General features: G+C 29.9%; 3 protein-coding genes across 16 annotated transcripts; 2 read left to right on the forward strand and 1 right to left on the reverse strand.

The window, feature by feature from the left end:
- Positions 1-218: 218 nt before the first annotated feature.
- On the reverse strand, positions 219-1,286 carry LOC126655981 (probable esterase KAI2). Its single transcript, XM_050350406.2, has 2 exons — positions 919-1,286; positions 219-844 (listed from the first exon to the last, which is right to left on the reverse strand). Exons 1-2 carry the CDS (start codon positions 1,284-1,286, stop codon positions 403-405), a joined length of 810 nt encoding a protein of 269 aa, XP_050206363.1. The 3' UTR covers positions 219-402.
- An 11,283-nt stretch (positions 1,287-12,569) lies between these two features.
- On the forward strand, positions 12,570-15,422 carry LOC126655983 (uncharacterized). Of its 14 annotated transcripts, XR_007633130.2 has the most exons (8): positions 12,577-12,977; positions 13,503-13,543; positions 13,637-13,725; positions 14,177-14,316; positions 14,559-14,628; positions 14,708-14,776; positions 14,861-14,985; positions 15,173-15,422. XR_007633130.2 is itself a non-coding variant. In XM_056103718.1 (7 exons), the coding sequence occupies exons 3-6, from the start codon at positions 14,189-14,191 to the stop codon at positions 14,906-14,908; spliced, it is 315 nt and encodes a 104-aa protein (XP_055959693.1). In that variant the 5' UTR covers positions 12,570-12,977; positions 13,503-13,543; positions 13,637-14,188; the 3' UTR covers positions 14,909-14,933; positions 15,170-15,422. The 14 variants fall into 14 exon arrangements, 3 of the variants coding, with proteins under 3 accessions (XP_055959693.1, XP_055959694.1, XP_055959692.1); XM_056103718.1 differs by having other exon boundaries at positions 12,570-12,977; positions 13,637-14,316; positions 14,861-14,933; positions 15,170-15,422; XM_056103719.1 differs by having other exon boundaries at positions 12,570-12,977; positions 13,637-14,316; positions 14,861-14,933.
- A 2,501-nt stretch (positions 15,423-17,923) lies between these two features.
- Positions 17,924-19,944, forward strand: LOC126655985 (11S globulin seed storage protein Ana o 2.0101-like). The gene is made up of 4 exons (XM_050350415.2): positions 17,924-18,373; positions 18,475-18,731; positions 18,830-19,327; positions 19,408-19,944. The coding sequence occupies exons 1-4, from the start codon at positions 18,085-18,087 to the stop codon at positions 19,795-19,797; spliced, it is 1,434 nt and encodes a 477-aa protein (XP_050206372.1). The 5' UTR covers positions 17,924-18,084; the 3' UTR covers positions 19,798-19,944.
- Positions 19,945-22,642: the final 2,698 nt, after the last annotated feature.

A 22,642-nucleotide genomic window follows, 5' to 3' on the forward strand; every position in this document is an offset into this window, starting at 1 on the left:
CTAGATATTAAAAATTATTCAAACCATACAAATTTTGAATACTTTAAAAGCACAAATCTTTTTAATGGAGCGCCAACACTATCTGACATAGTGCGACACTATTTACTATAAAACTATTATTATATTTATTAATTGCGTTCCGCTTTTAAGTATTAATTGTTTAAAAATGGTAAGCGGTTTGGTATCGCTTAAGTAAGATCTCGGTTTCGAACCTTGCGAATGCATAAAATCTCCACTAACAGATTCACCCAGCATGCAAGATGCGCGACGCGGGCGTTCTGGAAATCGGATGGGCAACTAAAAAAATGATTTTTTTGAAGCAACACGCAGATTCCATACTAGTATTTTAAATACTACAAAAAAATGATCCTAAAATGCAAAAACAAATACATAAATCATTATTTAAGCTATTTGAAGGCGAATATGCTTGAGAACCATCGAAATGACAATATCCGGAGAGCTCAACTGTGGCAAGTGACCAGTTGTAGGCAAGGCCTCAACAATGGACGGGCCACCAAGATGTTGGTGTAGATACTCAGCCGTAGGCCCCGCCGATGTCCTATCCTCGGAGCTTTGCAGTATGTGGCACGGCACTGTGACCTTGGGAAGGATTTTTCGCAAGTCGTATAAAAAGTTCGTCTTGCATACCCTTAAAGCTATATCGGGCCTCATATTGAACAAAGTTCGTGAAAATTCTTGAACAGCCGGTGAGTCTAGGTCGCCTCCTACGATCATTGGCGCGAACCCTTTGCACCATGCCTTGAAATTGGAACGTATTCCGTCCAAAATTTGGTTGAGCTCTGCTTCTTTAAATCCTCCAATATAATCTTCATCATTTAATAACCTGCTTAATAATTCATTATGTTTGACAAAATAGTTGATGACAAAATAAATTTTATGTGACAAAAACTATTTTACCTTGGTGACGAGCAAAGCATAATGATTTTAGAGAAAAGATCGGGGCGATAAACGGAGGCAAGAAGACCAACAATACCAGAATGACAATGACCAACAAAAATACAAGACTTGATTTGTAATTCTTCTAAAATGGCGAGCACATCATAAGCAAATCCGTCGAGTTCGGAGTATCTATCGAAGTCGAAATATTCGGGGTTAGTCGTGCCAGCACCCATTGTATCGTATAAAACAACACGATAATCAGCAACAAGGTGTGGCACTAGATACCTCCACACTGACTGATCACTCCCAAAACGATGACCTAAAACTATGACTTGTTCGCCTGACCCTAATACATTAACATTATGTGCTTCTAATATTCTTGTCATGTTTGCTTCAACTATAAATTATGCATAGGTAATGTGCTTTTTATAGTAGATTCATGGTCATAAATTATTTATGGATAGAGACGAAACTTCGAGTAAGCGGCAGAGTTTGCATTTCCAATAAAGTCTGCATGGCAGTATTTGGTGGCTCAGTTGATGGACACGAGTAGATGTTTTTAAACTTATGCGGCAAACCCATAGCATACGTTTTCCTAAATAAATACTCCCTCCGTCCCAATCTAATTGACAAAATACAATATAAAATTTTTGGTGTCCCATTCTAATTGACAAAACTAACATAACTATAATTTTTTCCTTTAACTTTCCATCTTTACCCTCATTTAAATTTAAACTTTTTATGGAAAAATAGTGAATATTTAATGAGAATTTGACTAATATACTAATAGCATTAATTAGCTTCATTATCAATATAGGGATATAGAAATAACTATTTTATGTCATTTATTAGTTTGTATTGGTTATTGTAATTTAGTTATTTTGTCAATTAGTGGGACGGAGGGAGTATAAAATTAAAAAATATTTGTGAATTCAAGTAATTTTTCAAATAAAAAACACTAAAATTTATGAGCTACATTGTCATTCAAGATATCAAGATAGGTAATAGTGATTTTTTTTTACTCTGCTTTGTATTTTTTTGGAAATTTTTTTTAAAGCCTAATTACTTAAAAATCACTCAACTATAACTTTTTTTTATTTATATCATGACTTAGAAAAAATATCAATTGTATACTATTTTTGATTTTTATGTTCGTTTGTACCCCAAAAGTAAATTTTTCTATAATTTAATTAATTTAAAAATGAAAATATTAAAAACAAAATACGTAAATGATTAACATTAACGTTTTATTAGAATATAGGTTAAAAATGAAGGACTAATTTAAACTCTTTTTTAAAAGAAAATAGGTCAATTCAACTCATTAGGGTAGATATGAAACATAAAAATTAAAAATAGGGTACAATTAAAAAAAATTAAAGTCATGGTATAAATGAAAAAATTACAAGGTGTGTGGTTTTTAAGTAATTAGGCCTTTTTTTTATTCTCCGATTTTTGACGGTTTCTTTAGACCTTTTCTCGTAATTCTAACCTCTAATATGTCACCTTACGTCTTGTGCGAATTTTTTTATCACATTTTGTGATTTTTAATATACATATTATTTATTAATAAAATTACAAGTTATATTTGTGATGTCTGATAATTGTTATTAAATTTTTAGTGGATAAACATTTAAAAATTAGTTTTAATTTTAAAATTTAGACTAACTATTTAAAAACCACTCATATTAAATTTTTTTCGTTTACACCTCCATGTTGAAAAAAAAACCATTTGCATACTTTTTTGGGTGTTTAGGTTTTATCTTTATCCCCAATAAGGCTATAATTGACAATTTAATTAATTTAAGGATGAAAGCATTAAAACTACTAATTAGAAGAGTCATATCATAATTTTTTTATTTAGAAAAATACAAACAAGTCCTTCAATTTTAAAAATATTCAAATAAATTTTAATAATTAATTGTTTTTAAAAAAATTATCAAAAAATTAAAAAACAGTTTCAACCCACCACCATAATTTACCAATTTACGAACCCGTCACTGCAATGTTTTGTAAAAAAACTGATTTTTTTAATATAATTTTTTTTCGATTCTCAGATAAAAAGAATGAGGAGATTCTCCTCCTTACCTAAAAAGAGGAGTTGCTACTCCTCTTTTTATGGAAGGAGGAGCAGTTCGGTCTCCTACTCAGAGGAGAAAATTAATTTCAAAAAAGTTAAATAAATTTTATTTCATGTAAATTGTATTTTTTTAATAAATTTTAATTTTAAAAAATTATTGATTATTAATATAAATTAAACAATTATTATTAGTTGAATTTTTTTTAAAAAGAAAGTATTTTTGTATAACTAATAATATTAACGTGTAATTAGTATATAAATTAAAATTGAAAGGATTATTTTAATTTTTTTTAATAAAAACAGGTCAATTTAATGATTTGGAGTAGAAATGAAACCTAAAAACCCAAAACAAGGTGTAAATGGTATTTGTTTTTTTAAATAGGGGTATAAACGAAAAAAAAAAGTTCAATGTGGGTAGTTTTTTAAGTAATTAAGTCTAAAATTTATCTAATTGAATTTTGAATTTTATTTATTTATACATTAATATATATTTTTAAATAATTAGAGCGTTTTGATCATTAAAAATATTAAGAGAAATTATTAAACTTTTATAGTTGGATTAATGTTTTAAATATATAAATATTAAGAATTATAATTTCAATTTTCAATCTCAATATTCTGTCAATAAATAAATTTTAGATATTTTATTTTTTGTAATTAATTAATTTAATGGATTATTATAAAACTACAATTAATAATAACATAATTATATAACTATATAACTATATAATTTTATGATATTTAATCTTTTAATTGTATATTTTCATTATGCTATCTTTACGACCTTTTTTATGAACTAATTTCGCATTACGTGCTATGCACGTGGCTCGTAACGTAACTCGTCAATGAACATATTAGTAAATTTATTATAATTATATCAATTTTTTATTTATAATTAATATTAAATTAGTTAAGAATTTTTATAAAAGTAAATATAATATATTCGAATATTAAATTTTTTTTCATACTGAATTTATTCTTCTTTTGGTTTTATAATAACCATAATTAAATATTTAACTTAATTTTATTAATAATATCTTTAAAGATAATAAGATATAAATTTAAATAATAATATATTAACCAAATATAATATTTTAATTTTATAGTTCAATCAAACTAAAAGATAGGTATTCCTACTAATTTGGAGACAATTTAGTTATTTTTTATATACTAAAAATTAAATTGGAGATAATTTAGCTACCTATTCTAATTAGGACTTTAATTACAATAGTGATTAATTAAATAACTAATTAGTTAATGACTATAAAACCTCTATTTAATAGTAAACTGAAAAAGATTATTCAGTAAATTTGCATGTCCCCCCCCCCCCCCGGCGTCCGTGCTTTTATATATAGTATAGAAGTATAGATAGGCTATCTTTACGCTTACATTGTCTGTTTAATTATTTTAGAGGCAACATAAAAGATTTGTATCCTTTCTTTTATTTGTTTATTTTCAGAAGGCTTATCTCCTTAAAATCCTCTCATCTTTTACCCCCAATTCGTTTGCACCCTCACGTTGTAAAACCACCAAATATACCCAAATTACGACCTTTAACTTTCAATTGCACCATCAAGCGTTAAATTGACCACTTTTCATTTAAAAATGTTCAAATTAATACTTTAAATTTTAGCATATATTTTAAAATAGGACTTAATATTTTATTTAAAACAAAAATAAATCTATTTTTTCAAGTGAAAAGAGATCAATTTAATGTTTGAGGGTGCAATTAAAAATGAAAGGTCGTAAATTGAGTATATTTGGTGGTTTTGCAACGTGAGGATGCAAACGAATTGGGGGTAAAAGGTGATGGATTTTTAAGGGGATAAGCTTTTTCAGAATAAGTTTTTGCTACTGCTAAGATACAAATATAACCGATATAACATGGTCTTCAAGAAACATTTCTTATTCGTATAAAGGACTCATTTTGGTTGATAAGTGTTCAAAATGTTGAATAACAATTTTCAAATACGTTTTTGCTATTGCTAAAATACAAATGTAACCGATATAATATGGTCGATCTTCAAGCAACGTTTAAAATATAGGCCAAACCTTAAAAAGAATACCAAACTTTTACGTTTTTGTCAGTAACCATATTTTTTAATATTTATAAATATAATCCGTTTTTTATATTATATTTTTTTATAATTATTTTTGAATCGGTTTAGTTTTTTTATTGTGATTAAACCTTTTATTATGCAAATATTTGATATTTTATTGTGATTAAATTCTATATACATGGTTGTCATGTTGGCAAGAAAATCGTTTGATTCGAATTTGGCTATAAAAAAAATATTACTTGCCAAAACATGCTATACATATTGCAAATTTTTAAAGATTTAGTAACTAATAAATTTTTAAGGGTTTAACCTAAAATAAAATATAGAATATATAAGTGAAAAGGGATATCAGATTTATTACTTTAAAATTATGTCATTTTCATCTTATATTTTACGCTCTTTCTCAGTCCCGGGCCTTAGGCATAGGCCACTAAGGCTTATGCCTAGGGCCTCCACTTTTGAAGAGCCCCATATAAATAGGGTAAATTAGAATAAATACTCCGTTTTTAAAAATAATTTGATTTGCTATCTAAATAAAGAAAAGATAAAAAAATATCTCACTCTTTTATTGTTTTTATTTTTTTTACTCTAACATATGTTTATATTATAATTATACCTACCTTTTATTAATATTTTACTCTAGTCATATTTATTTTACTTTCATGTGACAACTAATGACAACTGTCATTATTTTCTTTTTGGCTTAATACATCATTTGACCCCTAAACTATACACTTTTATTCTCTGAGACTCTTAAACTAATTTGATATTTTATTGGACCTGTTAACTTTATTTTTTGTTCTATTTAACCCGTCAACTGCAACTTTTTTGCCGATCTGACCTTTTTCCTCCAACGTGGCAAAAGCGCGTGTTTTCAAACGCTTTGAAGCGCGTGAAGGATAATTAAAAAACATAAATTGTTCTATTGAACACACGAACTACACTATTTTGTTCTATTTGACCCCTGAATTTATTTTATTTTCCTATTACACCTTCAAACTTTTAATTTTTCCCCATTTAACTTTCTCCAAAATACAATTATTTAATTTTTATCCATTTAATCTTCTAGAAAAATAAAATAATATTAAAATATAGTCAAATAAATTACATAATATAACTTCTTGTGCATGTAAATATTTGTTTACATTTTAATAATGATAAATGAAGTTTGTATGTTTTTAACGATATTATAAAATATATAAATTTACTATACTGTGATAATATTAAAAAAAGACTAAATTTTTTAAAAATTTATAATTTTTAGTGTATTTCATAAATTTTCAATTTTAAAAATTTCAATACACCAGCTTTTAATTTTTTGCAATTTCAAACTTTTAAATCAATTCTGAATTTTTAAAATTTGTGTTAAAATTGGAAAATACGCTAAATTTCATGATTTTTAAAGTCTTAGATGATTTTTTCAAATAATATGTAAAGTACATCACTTTTTATTTTAAATTAAAAAAAATATTTTATCAACGTCAAAAAAGCCTTACCCTTTTATTCCCTATAACCTCTAAACTATTTTAGTGTTACATTGGACCTCTTAACTATTTTTTTTATTCTATTTAACCCCATGTCAGAAAAGCCATGTCAGCAATTTTATCCACGTCATCGCGCGTGGTATGCACATTCCGTATGAGGGGTTAAATAGAACAAAAAAAAGAGTTAAGAGGTCCAAAAGAGTACGAAATTAGTTTAGAGGTCGCGGAGAATAAAATGGTATAGTTTAGGGGTCAAATGATGTATTAAGCCTTTTCTTTTTGCTCTCTTTCTTTTCTCTCCCCTCTCTCATCTCCTTCTTCTTCTTCTCTTATTTCCTGTTTGTCTATTCTTCGCCATTTTTTTTTTCTTCTTCTTTTTTATTTCTTCTCTTCTTCTTCGCCGCTCCTTCATTGGTCGTCGTTACTCCGCCATCACTCAACCGTCGCTACCCCGTTTTTTTTCATATTTGATTTTAGTTTTTTTTTAAATTCGTGGTGATTAATACGATCTATATTAACTTTTATATTTAGATAAATTACTCTTTGATTTTCTCAATTTTAGATCTAAAAATATGCATGAAAAACGATTTTATGATGAAAAAAACGATTTTATGATGAAAAAAACGATTTTCTGCACAAAAAACAGCATCTGATTATCCTATGAGTATCACTGCATTATCATAACATTATCATACCACTGCAGAAAAATGATTTTTTTTAAAAGACAACGTCTGATTATCATATGAGTATCATTATATTGTCATGTTGTTATCATTACACTGCAAGAAAAAAATAATTTTCTGGAGAAAATAATGTTTGATTATCATATCGTTATCATAATATTATCATGTCGTTATCATAATATTATCTTATGATACCGAAATGATAATATTTATGGTATCTAGATGATAATATTATGATAATATCTATGATTACGTTATGATAAAACAATTTCTGATTATCATGTCAGTATCACTACATTACCATGTCGTTATCATAACACTGCAGTATGATAACTAGATGATAATGAAGTATGATAAGGTTATGATAATTGTATGATAACCTAGGAAAAAAATAAATTATTATAAGTGTTTATGATAACCAGATGATAATAGAGTAAAATCATAAATATTTTAACACCCAGAGTAAAAACATAAATCTGAAAAAAATATGAGGTATTTTCTGTAACTTTTCAGTGTTGAGGTATAAAGTGCAAATATTTTCATTTTTGGAGTAAATACCTAAACTTCCCATATAAATATGGGGTCCTTCAAAAAAAAATTATAAAATATATATATTATATTTTTTAAAATGTGTTTTATTGAAGTTTTTAGTGATATGTTTCAATTTTTTTATTTAAAAAATTAATTAGATATCTTAATAATTAAAGCTCTAAATTGCAAAGTGCTCCATATTTATTTTAATTTTTTAAAAAAATAAACCTTTTAATATATGTATTTATCGGACATTTTAATAATTATTGGCATTATCAATTTAAATTCAAAAAATTAGTATTACGTATGTAGTTTCCGACTAATACCATTTAAAATAATATCTAATTTATATATTTTCATCATCTAGGGCTTACTTTATATGCATTATTTTAACTTTTTATAAAAATATTTTTTATTCATATGTACTTTTTAAAAATTTATCTGTGGTCTACTAAAAACATATTTTATAAAAGTAAAAAGAGAAAAATGAACGTAATTTATGAAAAAATAAGACAAGTTTTTTTTATAAATACTTTGGTAATAATAGATATTTTAAAAAATATTTTAAAAAAATCGCATAGGGCCTCATCGAGTCTAAGACCGGCCCTGCTCTTTCTACTCCAACAAATTGTATTAGGGTCCGGTTCGACCGGACGAAACAAGATGAATGCAAATTAATATAAAAACTTAAAAAGAAAAAAATATTTATTAATTGGACCAGCGTGCTATAATACTACAGTAGGAGTAGCAAATAATCTATACTATATATAAAAGCACGGATGGGGGGGGGGGGGGGACAGGCACATTTACGTAAATATCCTTTTTACTTAATAAAATATAATTATTAATTAAAAAATTATTAAAATAATTATTAGAGTTAATTAGAGTTAGAATACTAAGTAAACTAAACTACTTATAATACTACGTCAAGATAATTATTTAGAGTATTACCTTAAATAGACTACTTAATATTTAATAATCATTATTTTAACTACTATTTAATCAAATCATCAACTATTCTATTATACGTAGTGGTTTCGGTTCTCGTATTGTAGATTAACGTCGTACCCACCTTTTGATGTTTATTTTTGATCTTTTGTTAACTTTTATTTACTGCTAGATGGAATTCATGATGAGTTGTACTCAATTAAATTTATATGGAGAAATTTGTGTTTATGTTGGAAATTAATGTTTGCATATTGTTCTTTGTTTTCAGGGGTGAATAAGGTTGTGGAGAGTATGATCTGTGGATACCCTGATAAAGAGCATATGGATCAAAGTAATATTCTTTTCTTGATTTATTTGGTCACTCGAATCGTATCTTAAGAGGGATTGTTTAGACTTAATAGCCGTTGTTTTAACTTTGTTTACGAAATTGATTATGTTTATAATATGTAATTTTCATGGAAAAGTTGGTGGTGTGAAAGTTGATGGTAACATTGCTGATGTTGCTCAAACTGGGGAAAAAAAATTGTTGACTCTACATTCTACAAGAAGGGTGTGCATTTAATTTTAACTTTTTAACTTCATGCATCTTTTAATCTAAATTCAGAATTTGTCAAATTGAAATTCTGTGTTTAAATAATTGTACACGAGATGGTTTGGTTACAGATATACACTAATGACTTGAATTAATAAATAAAATCATTTACTTAAATTAATTAAAAAAAACAAAAAAAAATGTCGTATAAATACCGTTCTCGTGCGTAGCACAATACGAAAAATTAGTATCTATACTATATATAAAAGTACGGATGGTGGGGGACATACACATTTACCATATAAACTTTGCTAATTTATTAGAATTGATAACTTATTTTAAGGGTGTTTTTGTCACTTTTTAATAAAAAATAGTGTATTTAATTTGAATAGGGATTTAAGAATTTGGCCTTAACTAGAAAACTAATTGAAAAAGTATATCATGCTCAATAGTATTTTTTGACATTTACTCTAAATTTCGTCCAAAAAAGAGTGATCTTCTCTAAATATTATTTGTCAAGTTAAATAATTTTTTTTTGAAAAGGTTAAATAATTATAATTATATAATACATTTAGTTAAACTCTTCTTTATCATCTAATCAAAAATAATTTATTTTATTATTAATTTAATTGGGCAGTTGTTTAAAAATGTTATTTTATTGTTATTTATCTAATTATAAAAAATAATATATTATTTATATAATTTGTATTATCATCTTTTATTATATTGCAATATTTCCTTAACAAATTATTTGGTATTTGATTTGAAAAAAGATTATGAAAAATCAACCTTAAAAAGTGATACAGTAATTTTGCTTGGAATGCAAATTGGCTAAGCTAAATAATTTATTTGATATTATACCAATTTTTATAGTTTAAAAACCTATCCTAAGTCTTTGTAGGAAGAATTATTCATTGAGTTATTTCATATTTTATATTCAAATTGACGAACAAATTAGAAATTTTGTACAAATTATATTTAATTTTAATTTATATATTAACAGATAATCTTAAATATTTTGTTCACTCACAAATAATTAATTAAATCCATGTTGATCACAAATAAAATAAATTTGTATAATAATAATATATAATTAATACATAAATTGACGAGTCGTATTACGGGCCACGTGCGTAGCACGTAATGCGAAACTAGTAGTTATAAATAGTGGTAGCAAAAATGGTAGGTCTGATGTTGTAGTCATACAGATCATGGTACACATAGTGAGCACGTATAAATATGGTAATACACGAGCTATTGCTTGTGTGTAATAGAAACACAATAAATAGATAAATCATACGGATAACATAGAAATGATAAATATTAAAAAGATAGATATAGAAAAAAAATTAAGGGAATTTTGAAAAGGAATAAAATGTTAGGTCACTATTATAAAAGTTTGAGATTTTTAAGTGATTTGGTGTAATTTTCTCTTAAAAAGACATTGCTGTCAAAATAATGTTCAACCTTTGACATTTAAAATGCAATGTTTAGCCCGTTGCCATTCAGCTACAATTTATATCCTTTCGTATTCCATCTCCAACGGTTGCAATGACATATGTGATACAATTTAACTCAGTTTCTATCGATCTCCTTCTATCTCAAACGACATATGGTATTTTCCTTTTCTAATGCTCTTTCCGACCGCCCTCGCCATTGTTGCTGCCTAAGAAGCACGGAAACTTCAATGAAATTGCATGTCCCGTTTCAGAAACGTTTCGGAAACCGGAAACTCATAGAAACTCTCGGAAACTCATGAGAAAACGTTTCGGGCGTTTTTGTAAATAAAAATAAAATATATAGTTATAAAAAAATCTAAAAAATTATCAACAAATAATTTTTTTGAATCAATTACCCAATATTTTTATTGTTTACTTTATTTAAAATAAAATTTATCTTCTTATTTTTGTTGCGTTGAATTATGTTTAATTTATTTTATTATATAAATATACAAAATAAAATTTAAAATATGTAACATTTTATAATTTTTAATATTATAAATATGTCCCTAGATTTTTATTTTTTACACGCTTTTTCCACGTTCCGTGTCCTTCATTTTAAAAATTTGTCGTGTGCCCGTGTCCGTTTCGTGTCGTTTCCGTTTCCCGTTTCCGTGCTACATAGGCTGCTACTAGTGCTGTCTCCTCTTTTCCTCTGCAATCCATATTTTTGGATTCTTTCTCTTTTGTTCATATTCAGTTTTTGTTTTGTTCTTTAGTTCTTTTCTTCTTACTCTTTTGTTCATGAGCTGCAACTCTCTTTTCAAAGGCTTAAAAAAAGCTTAATCACTGAAATAGAATAAAGAGAACGATGAGTTTGTGATGATTTTCAATACAATGACTCTCTATTTCATTTTTGGATGTTCGTTGTCGGTTTTTAATAATTGGGTGTTTTATTTTTTGCAAATAGACAAAATTCATTAATTTTAGCTGTTTTGATGCGAAAAAGTGAAAAATTAAATTAACTAAAAGAATCCCTTGCATGTATATAATGGAAGTTCTATGCAAATGATGAGCTACTTTTGATCAAAAAAGACATCCAAAAGCTCTCACTTAATTCAGTTTATGCACAAATTGCTGGAGTAATTGTTTCATTGAAAATTGAAACAGATGTACAGAGTAAACCCATAGCATGAGTTAATCAAGTGAAAATGTGGGATGCCTTTGTGCATATGTGAAGCTCCAGCTCCTCACTCAAAAACAATTCATGATTCAGGTGCAAACTCTTAAAAGTTTTTGATACATATTTGTAGCTACGAACATAAACGTACGGAGCCTGCTATTTGGCAAATGAAAATGCCTTCTTCTCAATCAAATCCAAAAACAAAGAAGAATGATTCTATTTATATGAATAGAGGTTCCACTTCGAACAACCACCCTAAATATTTATCTTTTGATCCTTAATTCTTTTGTCTGCATAACATAACAGCCAAAAATAGTGTCACATGTAATCTCTACCCAAGTAGTTTCTTCATATATCATGTTTAATATATAGTTTAAGTGTTGGCATGTTGATGATACATATTAAACTATGTGTTTGGCAAAAATTACAAGTCATACATATATATGTGTGACTTGTAATTTCTGCCATACACATAGTTTAATATTTATACTATGGGACTAACCTGTCCTGCCGATCCATATCTAAATAGAGTATCGTGCGGTGCTGCTGCAATGTTACAATTTAACTTATGAAATGAGGTTAATTATTAGTGCCATTGTCTTCTTTTCTAGAATTGCATTTTTCCTTTCCAATTTGCATATCAAAGATTATGAAATAAATTTATTTCTAAAATTTAATTTGAAATGTTTTATGGATACAAAATTTGAAGAGTTTTTTATATATCTATACTATACTATAATTCTGAGCTACCAATTAACATTCAACACAAATTTGACAAGTGGCGCTCTATATTTTTGACATGTGGACTTCACCCTCATGAACTCAGGCATAACTCTTCAGCACCACCACCATTACCGTTCAAACTTCTCATCAAAGCTCTTTACAGGCTAAACTCTTTAGCACTAAACGTAAAACCCATTTCCCATGCACCTTTCAAGCTTCTCTTCAAACCGTTATACAATACCGTATTTAATCTTCTTCGTTGAAACCGATTCTTAATTCGGCAGCTGTATTTAAAATCACAAAACTAAAAACATTCATGCTGAGCATCCAACAACCATCAAAACCTCATCTTCGCTTCAGTCATCCATAAAACTCAGCTTAATCTCAGATCGGAAAACATAAAACTCGACAGCTCAGGTAAGCCTTAATTTTTCAGTCTTCAAAAGTCTTGAAAAGCTATATTAATTGTTCTGATGTACCAATTCATTCTTTACTGTACTCTGACTCGTATGCACATCAGGTGCTCGATTAAATGGGTTTAGATTTTGATTGCTGCAACTTTAATCAATTTTACAAAATAATTTTGTAGCAATTAGAGACTTACCTGTTGAACAAAGTAATTTAAAATATTCCTTCTGCATTTTTATCAATCTTTATCTACAATCTATAAAAGGTAACTGCCTTATATATGATGATTAATGGCACCATATACTGAGAAAATTTGTTGCGAATGTCTAAGCAATTTTGTTTACTTGAACATTAGCAAGTTTGGCTATAAATCTGGAAAAATCATGTCTATAACTGTAAGCCTTTGCCTTTGGAGTACCATAAGTTTAATGAGAATTACTGAGTTTACAGAACAACAAACTTCATGCTCTAATTAAATGCAATAGAAATTCTTTTCTTCTGCCAATGTTTATATCTTGATTTCTGTTTCCTCAGGAACAAGTGTACAAGATATAACATCTATTGTTTCTACTATGGTAAGAAATTCTAACTAATTACTTACGCCTCTTGAACTAGAGTTTCAATACGTATATAACAGCCACTTATGAAATTATTTTGCATTTTGTCAGCGAACAATCTTCCATAGAACTCGGATGTAACAACCAAATTTTGGGAAACCATAATCTCGGATCGAAAAACATGAAACTTGGCAACTCAGGTCAGCAATAATTTTTCAATCTTCAAAAACTATATTGTTCTTTTGTACCAATGCTCCCGAATTGATTTCTGAAAGTTTGTATCGCTACGATTTTTATCACTTTTCAAGCAATAATCACTACCACTATTTTTAGATGGCCTATTTGAAGATCTACCAAAAATGGATGTTGTGAATGAAAACCCTTTCCCAAATAAAACCTGTTTCATTCAACTTTGGTAGATGTATGTGCCTTTTCAGTAAAATTTAAGAAGAAAAATATATTGTTTCTTTAATTTTGATTTTGGGTTAGTGGGTCAATGCTTTTTCATTCTTTAAACTGATTAGAAGTTTACTTGTACTCTCTTGGAAACAAACACTTATGTGAAATAGTCGATTTTCATTCATTTAATTGTATGTTAAATCTCTTTCTCTGCCTTGCATTGACGAAATTGTGGTTTGTGTGATAAATTAGTTAGTTATCGCCATGGAAGATTCGGCAAGAAGCTTCGACAATCTGCCTTCTGATTGGAGTGGCGATCCCTGTTTGCCTGCTAAGAATTCATGGACTGGAATAAAATGTTCCCGTGATAAATTGGCTAAAGTTATCACTTTGTAAATTCCCAATTGAACTCCTGACATATTGCAATTTAATTATATAGCTCGGAAACAGAAAACAACAAAAGCTTATCCTTTACAAGAATAGTTATAAATATAGAGTTCAGAAGTTTCAAAAGTGTTTCCAAACACGGGGATAAAATGCCAGAATATAGAATTGTAATAAGTTTCTGTGCATCATAGATTGTAGGTATTTGACTATTGAGCTATTGAGTTTTTGGTGTTTGCATTGCATTTAGGGACCTTACAGGCATTGGCATGAGGATATCCGCCTTCAAGCATAGGCAATTTAAGTGCAATCACGCATCTGTAAGTAGCCTTGGAACATAAGCAACTTTTACTTTTATTTTATCATCATTCAGTAAATGTCAACTTCTGATGCTTACAGTTTGCTATGAGAGAACAAACTATCTGCTCTCATTCCAAACTTGAGCGTGATCAAAGATCTATAAACTCTGTATGTCACCCTGTAGTAAAAGTATAATTTACTTTTCGTGCACTTCTCACTAAATAATACCCTGATCATTATTAACCTTGTCAGGGTATTTGGACAAAAATGAATGTGAAGGATCAATTCCTCCATCATTAGGCTTACTGAAAGGGATCAATAAATTGTAAGTTGATAGACAGTGAATAACACCAATTTCGATCAGGTACTTAAGTAAGGTTAGTTTATCGTCAGCTATTTCTAACTCAGCTTTGATTCATTCACATATTCCTCTAAAATATTAAGCTCACAGGCAAAATCTCACCGTCTCTACTAAAGAACAATAACATAAATCTCAAGTATGAATTAATATTTTTTTTTTGAAGATTTTGAGTAGTGATAATTCTATTGGTATAATTGTAGCAGGGTGTCTCCGGGTAGTCATCTATCTTCTTGAGTGGGCCAAATGCAGGTGGTGAAAAGCAAAAGTTTTTATTTGGGAAATACAGTTATGGAAAAGGAAGACATATGAGCTTCAATTCATTTGTAAAATAGGAAACAAATGTATAGATGTTTCATACAAAATTTTATAATGTAAATAGTTTTCTGTAGTATATGTACTTATTCACATTTTGTATGTGAATGTAAAAGCCTCTAATGTCTTTCTCAACTTCAATAGTTTCATCTTTCAAATAGGTCCTGCACATGCAACTGCAGCAACTACACAAATTAATTCCCATGAACAGGGGAATGCCCGTGTCGGTAGTACTTTGACAAGCATATTTATTGGCACTATTTGTTCAATAAACATGACAAAACTCAAACTTATTCAAATTGTGAATTGCAATCTGCATGATTTGTTTTAGCCAAATATTCCAACAGCCTCCTAAATACCATTAAATATAATCTTTTCAACTTCAAAATTTCAGCAATGAGGTTGCATAAATTATGACATGAATCTAAATAGCCTTTAAGGAGATCATTTAACACTGCAGTAAGCATTTGTCTATTAACTCATAGTCACTGCTTTGTAATTTACATATTAACATGGTTATACTTATATCAATTATTTTTATTATCATGTTAGTTTAACTAAGATAAACATATTAGCAGTGTTTCATTGGCGTATCTATATGTCTTCTTTCATTTTCTTGTAACTAAAACAAGACTGCATGATTATGCGAACAATGATTAAATTTATGTCATTTCGCTATACGAAGTTTAGAGTCTAGCTTTTTGTTTTCACTATTACTATGGACTTAACTTTAGACTAGCTAAGCGTTCACGCTGCTAAATAACTCAGGGTAAAAATTATTAGCTTCAATAAAACATAAACAAAAAGATATACTACAAATTATTAAAATGAAAAAGAAATAAAATATCATAGATTACAAAAATAATACTCCCTCCATTCCAAAATCAATGACGTTTTAGAATGTTGAAAATATTCCCAAAAGAATGACGTTCTAAACATTTAAGTGCCATTTTGCCCAAATTAACCTTATAACCTAGCTAACAATCAATTCATTTAGTTAATCGATGAAAACCTTCCACATTCTCTTAATTTTCCAACAATCCTTATTACTCTTCCTCTTTCCCAAAAATTCAATCTATATAAACATGAATATTTCTGGTTTTATGAAGATTTACACTTATCATCAACAATGGAGCTTAATAAAGAAGAAAACATTCAGAGTGGCAATGAAGAGAAGAAAAAAATTGAACACGATTTTGATTTGAATTTACTGAGTGACAGGAATTTTGATTTGAATAAGTTTCCTAAAGAAACCTACCAAGTTTATGAAAATGAAGAACTTCAAAAAACATTTGAATTCATGTTGAAGAATTATCTCCCAAATTTTTTTTAATGGAGTTGAGGTAAATTTTGTAATTTTACTTTTAGAAATTATTTTGATATTATTAAGGGTTCTTTTATGTGTTTGTAAATTTTATGTTATCATGTGATTTTATGAGGTCAAGTTATCATTTGGTTATTGAAAAAAATAAATTAGGTCAGATTTCGTTTTTGGAAGAGGATAATGAATTACAGTAAAAAAATGCTAAAGGTCATATGATGCAAAGACTATTTGGGTTTTCCATAAATTAATGACGTTATTAATTAAGGGCATATTAGGAAGTTTACTACATATTAACCACTTCCTTAATATGTGTGATATACTCCAAAACGTCATTGATTTTGGAATGGAGGGAGTATATTCTTAATTACAAACTACAAAATAGAATCACCTCAAATAATAATACAATTAAATTTTTTAAAATAAAATCAAACCGCGCAACGCGCGGGGATCGACCTAGTTAATAATAATTATAAGTTATTAAATATCAAATTTTTTAAAAGTCTAATCACCTGCTTAACTCGCGCTCATCGACCTAGTAATTAACTAAACTCAAATTTATTAGTTTTAGAATTAAGGAGAGATATATATATATATAAAAGAAAAGATTTAAGTTTTAATTGGTTGGGTACGTAGATTTATCTATGGACCGTGGCAACGTGAGATTTTCCCCTTCAAAAGAATTAAATACCATCTTCACAATTGAGCAAAATATAATTTGTATCCATCGTAAAAAATTTGAATCCAAACACATTAATTAAAGGAAAAGTGAGAATGAAGATCATCAGTCCAAAAAGAGAAAACGAGTGAGAAAGATAAGCCAGAGATGGAATCTAACAGGTAATTGAAGCTAAAAAGAAAAAGTTATCTTTCACTTTGAACTGGTTGAGCAGCTGATTCAACCGGTTAGACCCGAGCTCATGTTTAACATTTATTTTTTAAATTATAATTTATTCAACCAGTTGAGCCAGAAACAAGTGGTCTTACCGGTTCGACTACCAATTCAATTTTTAAAACACTTCGACAAAATAGTGTTACATCTATGTTTGCCTGTTTACAAAGACTTTTATGTGGATAATACAATAAAAAAAATTCCTGACAAGCTGGAAAAGAAAGTGTATTCTACTAACACTATTTAGAATGATAGAAATGGTTAACCGCAGGACTGCTCGCCTAATTAAAATTTACAATAAAAAGCTACAGTCTGCCTACTTAAGGATAAACAAATCTTAAGCAGATGTCTACAAATAGTTTTGCGTTGCCTGCTCGTCGCGCCACAGCTCGAGAGACTAAATCTCATAACCGTCTTTGTTTTCATCTGTTAAGATCGAAGACACATGCCCAGCCTTTAATTATGAGGTGTAAGATATCAAGCTTCATCATCCATGCATATCAAACACTTTTTCTTCTGCTATAAATACCACACTCTTCTTCTCCATTTATCACCACCAATTCTATCCATCTCTCTTCTTCTATATCACCATGGCTAAGCCTGTGATCCTGCTCTCTCTCTGCATTCTTGCTCTCTTCCATGGATCGCTAGCCAGCCGTTCGTTTCAGATGCAAACTGATCAGTGCCAACTCAATAGGATCAATGCTCTTGAGCCTGATAACCATATTCAGTGCGAAGCTGGAACCATCGACTCATGGAATCCCAACCGCGACCAGTTTCAATGCGCTGGTGTTGCTGTCAACAGGCATACCATTGAGCCCAAGGGTCTTTTGTTGCCTGCTTACCACAACGCTCCACAACTTGTCTACATTGTCCAAGGCATACTCCTTAATTTATGAGAAATTAATTAAAGAAGCTAAATTCTATAATTTATGCTAGCTTCTGGTTATCTAATTGATTTAAACTTTGATAAAATGCAGGAAGGGGTATGCTTGGAGTGATGCTTCCTGGATGTGCTGAAACATTCCAAGAATCTCAACAGTCTGCTGGCAGGAGAGGCAGCGGCGATAGGCAACAAGAACAGCACCAGAAAATTCGCAATGTCCGTCGCGGCGATATCATTGCTTTGCCTGCTGGTGTTTCTCACTGGTGCTATAATGACGGAAACGAACGCCTTGTTGCTGTCAGTGTTTATGACACCGCCAACAGCGACAACCAGCTCGACAATAACCCCAGAGTAACAAACAGAAACCTATAGAACACTATTATATAGTACTGATTAATTAAACTAATTAAGTTGGCAAATAACTAAATTGCTAATACATTTCGGTGCAGAGCTTCTATCTAGCCGGTAATCCAGAAGATGAGTTCCGAGGATCTAGACGCCAGGGTGAACGCGGACAGAGTGAATTTTCTAGACGCCCCACTAGGGAGCGAACACAAGGATCTTGCAATAACATGTTCTGCGGGTTGGACTCCAGTCTCCTGGCTGAAGCATTCAACATCGACGAGCAATTGGCGAGAAAGCTTCAAAGCGAGAATGACAACAGAGGCAACATCGTTAGAGTCGAAGGCGACCTTGAGGTGACAAGACCCTCTAGGAGTCAACAAGAGAGAGAGGAGCTAGAAGAGCGCGAGTATGATCGCCGACCAGTACCTGTCAATGGCATCGAGGAGACATTCTGCACCATGAGATTGAAGGAAAACATCGCCGATCCTTCACGTGCCGATGTGTTTGTCCCTGAAGTTGGCCGCTTGAGCACCGTCAACAGCCATAACCTCCGCATTCTCCGTTCCCTCCAACTCAGCGCTTCCCATGTTGTCCTTCGCAACGTACGTTTAATTAATCTCTGTTCCTAATTAATTTCTGCAGCAAAACTAATTAATTAATAAGCTCAATTGTTAATTGACAGAATGCTATTAGACTGCCACACTGGCACATGAATGCACACAGCGTTATATACGCCATCAGGGGCCAGGCCAGAATTCAGATAGTTAACGAAAATGGCAACAGCGTCTTCGACGGAAGTGTAAAAGAAGGACAGGTGTTGACAGTGCCACAAAACTTCATGGTGGTGAAAAGAGCAGAGAGCGAAAGATTCGAATACGTGGCCTTCAAGACCAACGACAACGCCATGACATCCGATGCTGCTGGTCGCACCTCAGCCCTGCGAGCCATGCCTCAGGATGTGCTAGCTAACGCATTCGGAATTTCAATCGACGAAGCAAGGAGGATCAAGTTCAACAGGCAGGAGACTACTTTTGGCCAATCAAGGTCTCAGTCTGGTAGGAGAATTGCATAATTTAATTAAAGTAAATGTAAATTAAGAGGGACAAAGGCTTAGAAAAATAAAAAGAGACACACTAGATATGGTCTCTGTTGTTAGTTATGTAAGTAGAAACAGAGCTTCTTCTACTTGCCAATAAAATAATAAACTTCTTTCCTTTTCTTTTTGGTGCCAATTTGATCATAAACACAAAATTTTGGTGCTAAATTTAACTGAAAGGAAGCCTAATGTACCAAAAACAAGAAAACAACAACTTCAGAATATAATATGCGAGCAATTGCACCAGTTGGTGATTTTCTTGATAATAATCTCAGCTACAATTCAAATTTAAATTGCAGGAAGTAAAAAATGGTCGGAATATCCATGAATCTAAATTTAGCAAGCAGTACAAAGTACAGACAGTAATTTGAATTGTTTTACTGACTTAATTTAACAATAGTACTTGGTATATTTTTCAAATTTGTCAATGAGCTATAGCTCAAATGGTATAAGCTCTGGGCAAGAAATTGTTCGGTCCTGGATTCGATTCTTCCCACAAGCGCTTCCCCCTTCCCAATTATTAAAAAAAATATTTTTCAAATTTAATAATTACATATTTGAGCATGCTGCTATTTTGAAATTTAATGGAAGGGGATTTAGCATTCATATATCTTTTATAGATTTGAATATATTTTATTGAACAAAGGTTCATTTTATCCCCCACCCTGTTGGCACGAAATATCAAAAACGTCAAATTTACGAAAAGGTACAAAAAGGCCCTCGGATTTACTCTAATTAATCTTGATTAATTCTAATTCATTATAATTAAACTCTAATTAATTCAAATTAAATTAAGAACTTTTATGTATTTTTTTCAATAATTAAACCAAATTAAACTATGAACATTTTTAAATTTTTTTCAAGTAATCATAATTTAACAAATTAATCATAATTAACTCTAACTAACTTCAATTAAAACACTAGTTAAACCTACTTAAACACTAGTTAAACCTACTTAAACACTAATTAATAAAGTACCGGAAAACTCAACCACCGAGCAAAATCCACCATCAAAAAACTCAACCGCCAGCAAAATTACCCCGCCGGAAAACTCAACCACCGAAAAAATCCACCGCCGAGAAAATTTCATCGTCTGGGTGCGTACCTAGACGATTTCTTCATCGTTTGGGTATAAACCCAGGCGAAGATCCTCGTCTGGGTCCATATCCCGACGCAATAGGTGGTGGTGGCAGTCGGTGGCGACGGTGGAAGAGATAGGACGTTGCGAAAGAAAAGGAAGATGTGCCAAGGTAAAAGATGTTTAATGGAAAAATTCAATAAAATTCTTGATGTTTTTAAAACAATTGATATGATTTTTAAACTTTTTAAACTATGGGAAAAGTAGTTGAAATCTATGAGTTTTAAGTGTTAATTTGAAGAACAAAATAAATTTAAAATGGTCTTTATAAGCTTTTTTATACTATTTGGAGAGTTCGTTCACTCTCTAAGGTGATATTGGACATTTTTGTCTGAAGGAGATATTTGAAGGTTTGACATAGTACTTGTACTTGTGGGTATTTTTATACTTTTTCTATAATTTTAACGTTCTTGATCTTTGGTACCAATATCATGGGGTAAAATGATCCTTTGTTCATAATTAATTAGCAAATAAAGAATAGTTAAATAAAAACATTACATCTTAATATTTTATCTCTATCGTAAAAAATGACAATAGATGATTATTAATTTATAAAAAATAATTCAATTACAAATAATTTAAATATTTATTTAGTTAATTAATCTTTAAAAAATAAATTTAAAATTTAAAATATCTAAATAGAAATAAGTCTACCAATGTGAACAAAAGAGTAATTTACCCCCAAAATCAACTAGAGCCAAAAAGGAATCAGCAACGAAAAGATTAAAGAGCAATATCATCTTAAGAACTCAATTAAAAAACTAGAATTTTCAAAATTCGAAGTTAGATCACAACAAAACATCTCCTCCTTCATTTCAAAATAAAAGAAGGATTAATGTCAAAAAAATTCACGAACTTTACATATTTTTTCATTTTAATCACACAGTTTAAATTTTGTTATTTTCATGCACGAACTACCACTTTTTCCCAAATTCATACACGGCGCTGAAGTGGCACTCATTCATTGGTATAAAATGACCTCCACCTCAGCGAATTACACCAATGGAGCCGTGACACCTCAGCACCGTGTATGAATTTGAGAAAAAGCGATAGTTCATGTATGAAAATGATAAAATTTAAACTGCATGATTAAAATAAAAAAACATGTAAAGTTCGTGAATTTTTTTGACATTATCCCATAAAAGAAACATCTCCACCTGCAAAAAGAGAATTAAATTAGGGAGGGTATTGAATTATGCAAAAAAATTAAAATGGGTACTAAATAATTTTTCACTGCAAAGTAGATATTGAATTTAGCAAAACGTTATAAAAGGACTCCCGGCTGTTTTTTGTCCAATCAATGGGAGACACGTGGCTGAAAGTCCTACTTTTGTAACATCTCACTAAATTTAGTATCCATTTATGAAAAAAAATTACTCGAATTTTGCCTTTTCCATATAGTTCGGTACCCTCCCAAACTTAATACCTACAAAAAGAAAAAGAACACCACCACACATACTCAAAGTGAATTTATAACACAGTTATGATTCTCAAAATAACATATGTAATGAAACACTTAGATTTTCAGTTTTCATAAACATTGTCCTAAATGTATAATTAAATTCTGATCAGATGCTGCAGTAACTGACAGCACACAAAAGAAAATCTACAAACAAAAATACAAATACTGTTGCATTAATCAGCGTAGCAGCAACCCTTACCCAGATGCCACAAATCCTCACA

The sequence above is a fragment of the Mercurialis annua genome, linkage group LG7 (assembly GCF_937616625.2).
Source record: "Mercurialis annua linkage group LG7, ddMerAnnu1.2, whole genome shotgun sequence".
In the NCBI taxonomy this organism is placed as follows: Eukaryota; Viridiplantae; Streptophyta; class Magnoliopsida; order Malpighiales; family Euphorbiaceae; genus Mercurialis; species Mercurialis annua.

Coding starts and splice junctions, on each gene's coding strand:
- LOC126655983 (XM_056103718.1), top strand. CDS start 14,189: ATGGAAGATTCGGCAAGAAGCTTCGACAATCTGCCTTCTGATTGGAGT. Junction 14,317..14,558: donor TTGGCTAAAGTTATCACTTT/GTAAATTCCCAA, acceptor CATTGCATTTAG/GGACCTTACAGGCATTGGCA. Junction 14,629..14,707: donor TTAAGTGCAATCACGCATCT/GTAAGTAGCCTT, acceptor TGATGCTTACAG/TTTGCTATGAGAGAACAAAC.
- LOC126655981 (XM_050350406.2), bottom strand. CDS start 1,286: ATGACAAGAATATTAGAAGCACATAATGTTAATGTATTAGGGTCAGGC. Junction 845..918: donor ATGCTTTGCTCGTCACCAAG/GTAAAATAGTTT, acceptor ATTATTAAGCAG/GTTATTAAATGATGAAGATT.
- LOC126655985 (XM_050350415.2), top strand. CDS start 18,085: ATGGCTAAGCCTGTGATCCTGCTCTCTCTCTGCATTCTTGCTCTCTTC. Junction 18,374..18,474: donor ACTTGTCTACATTGTCCAAG/GCATACTCCTTA, acceptor GATAAAATGCAG/GAAGGGGTATGCTTGGAGTG. Junction 18,732..18,829: donor AGCTCGACAATAACCCCAGA/GTAACAAACAGA, acceptor ATTTCGGTGCAG/AGCTTCTATCTAGCCGGTAA.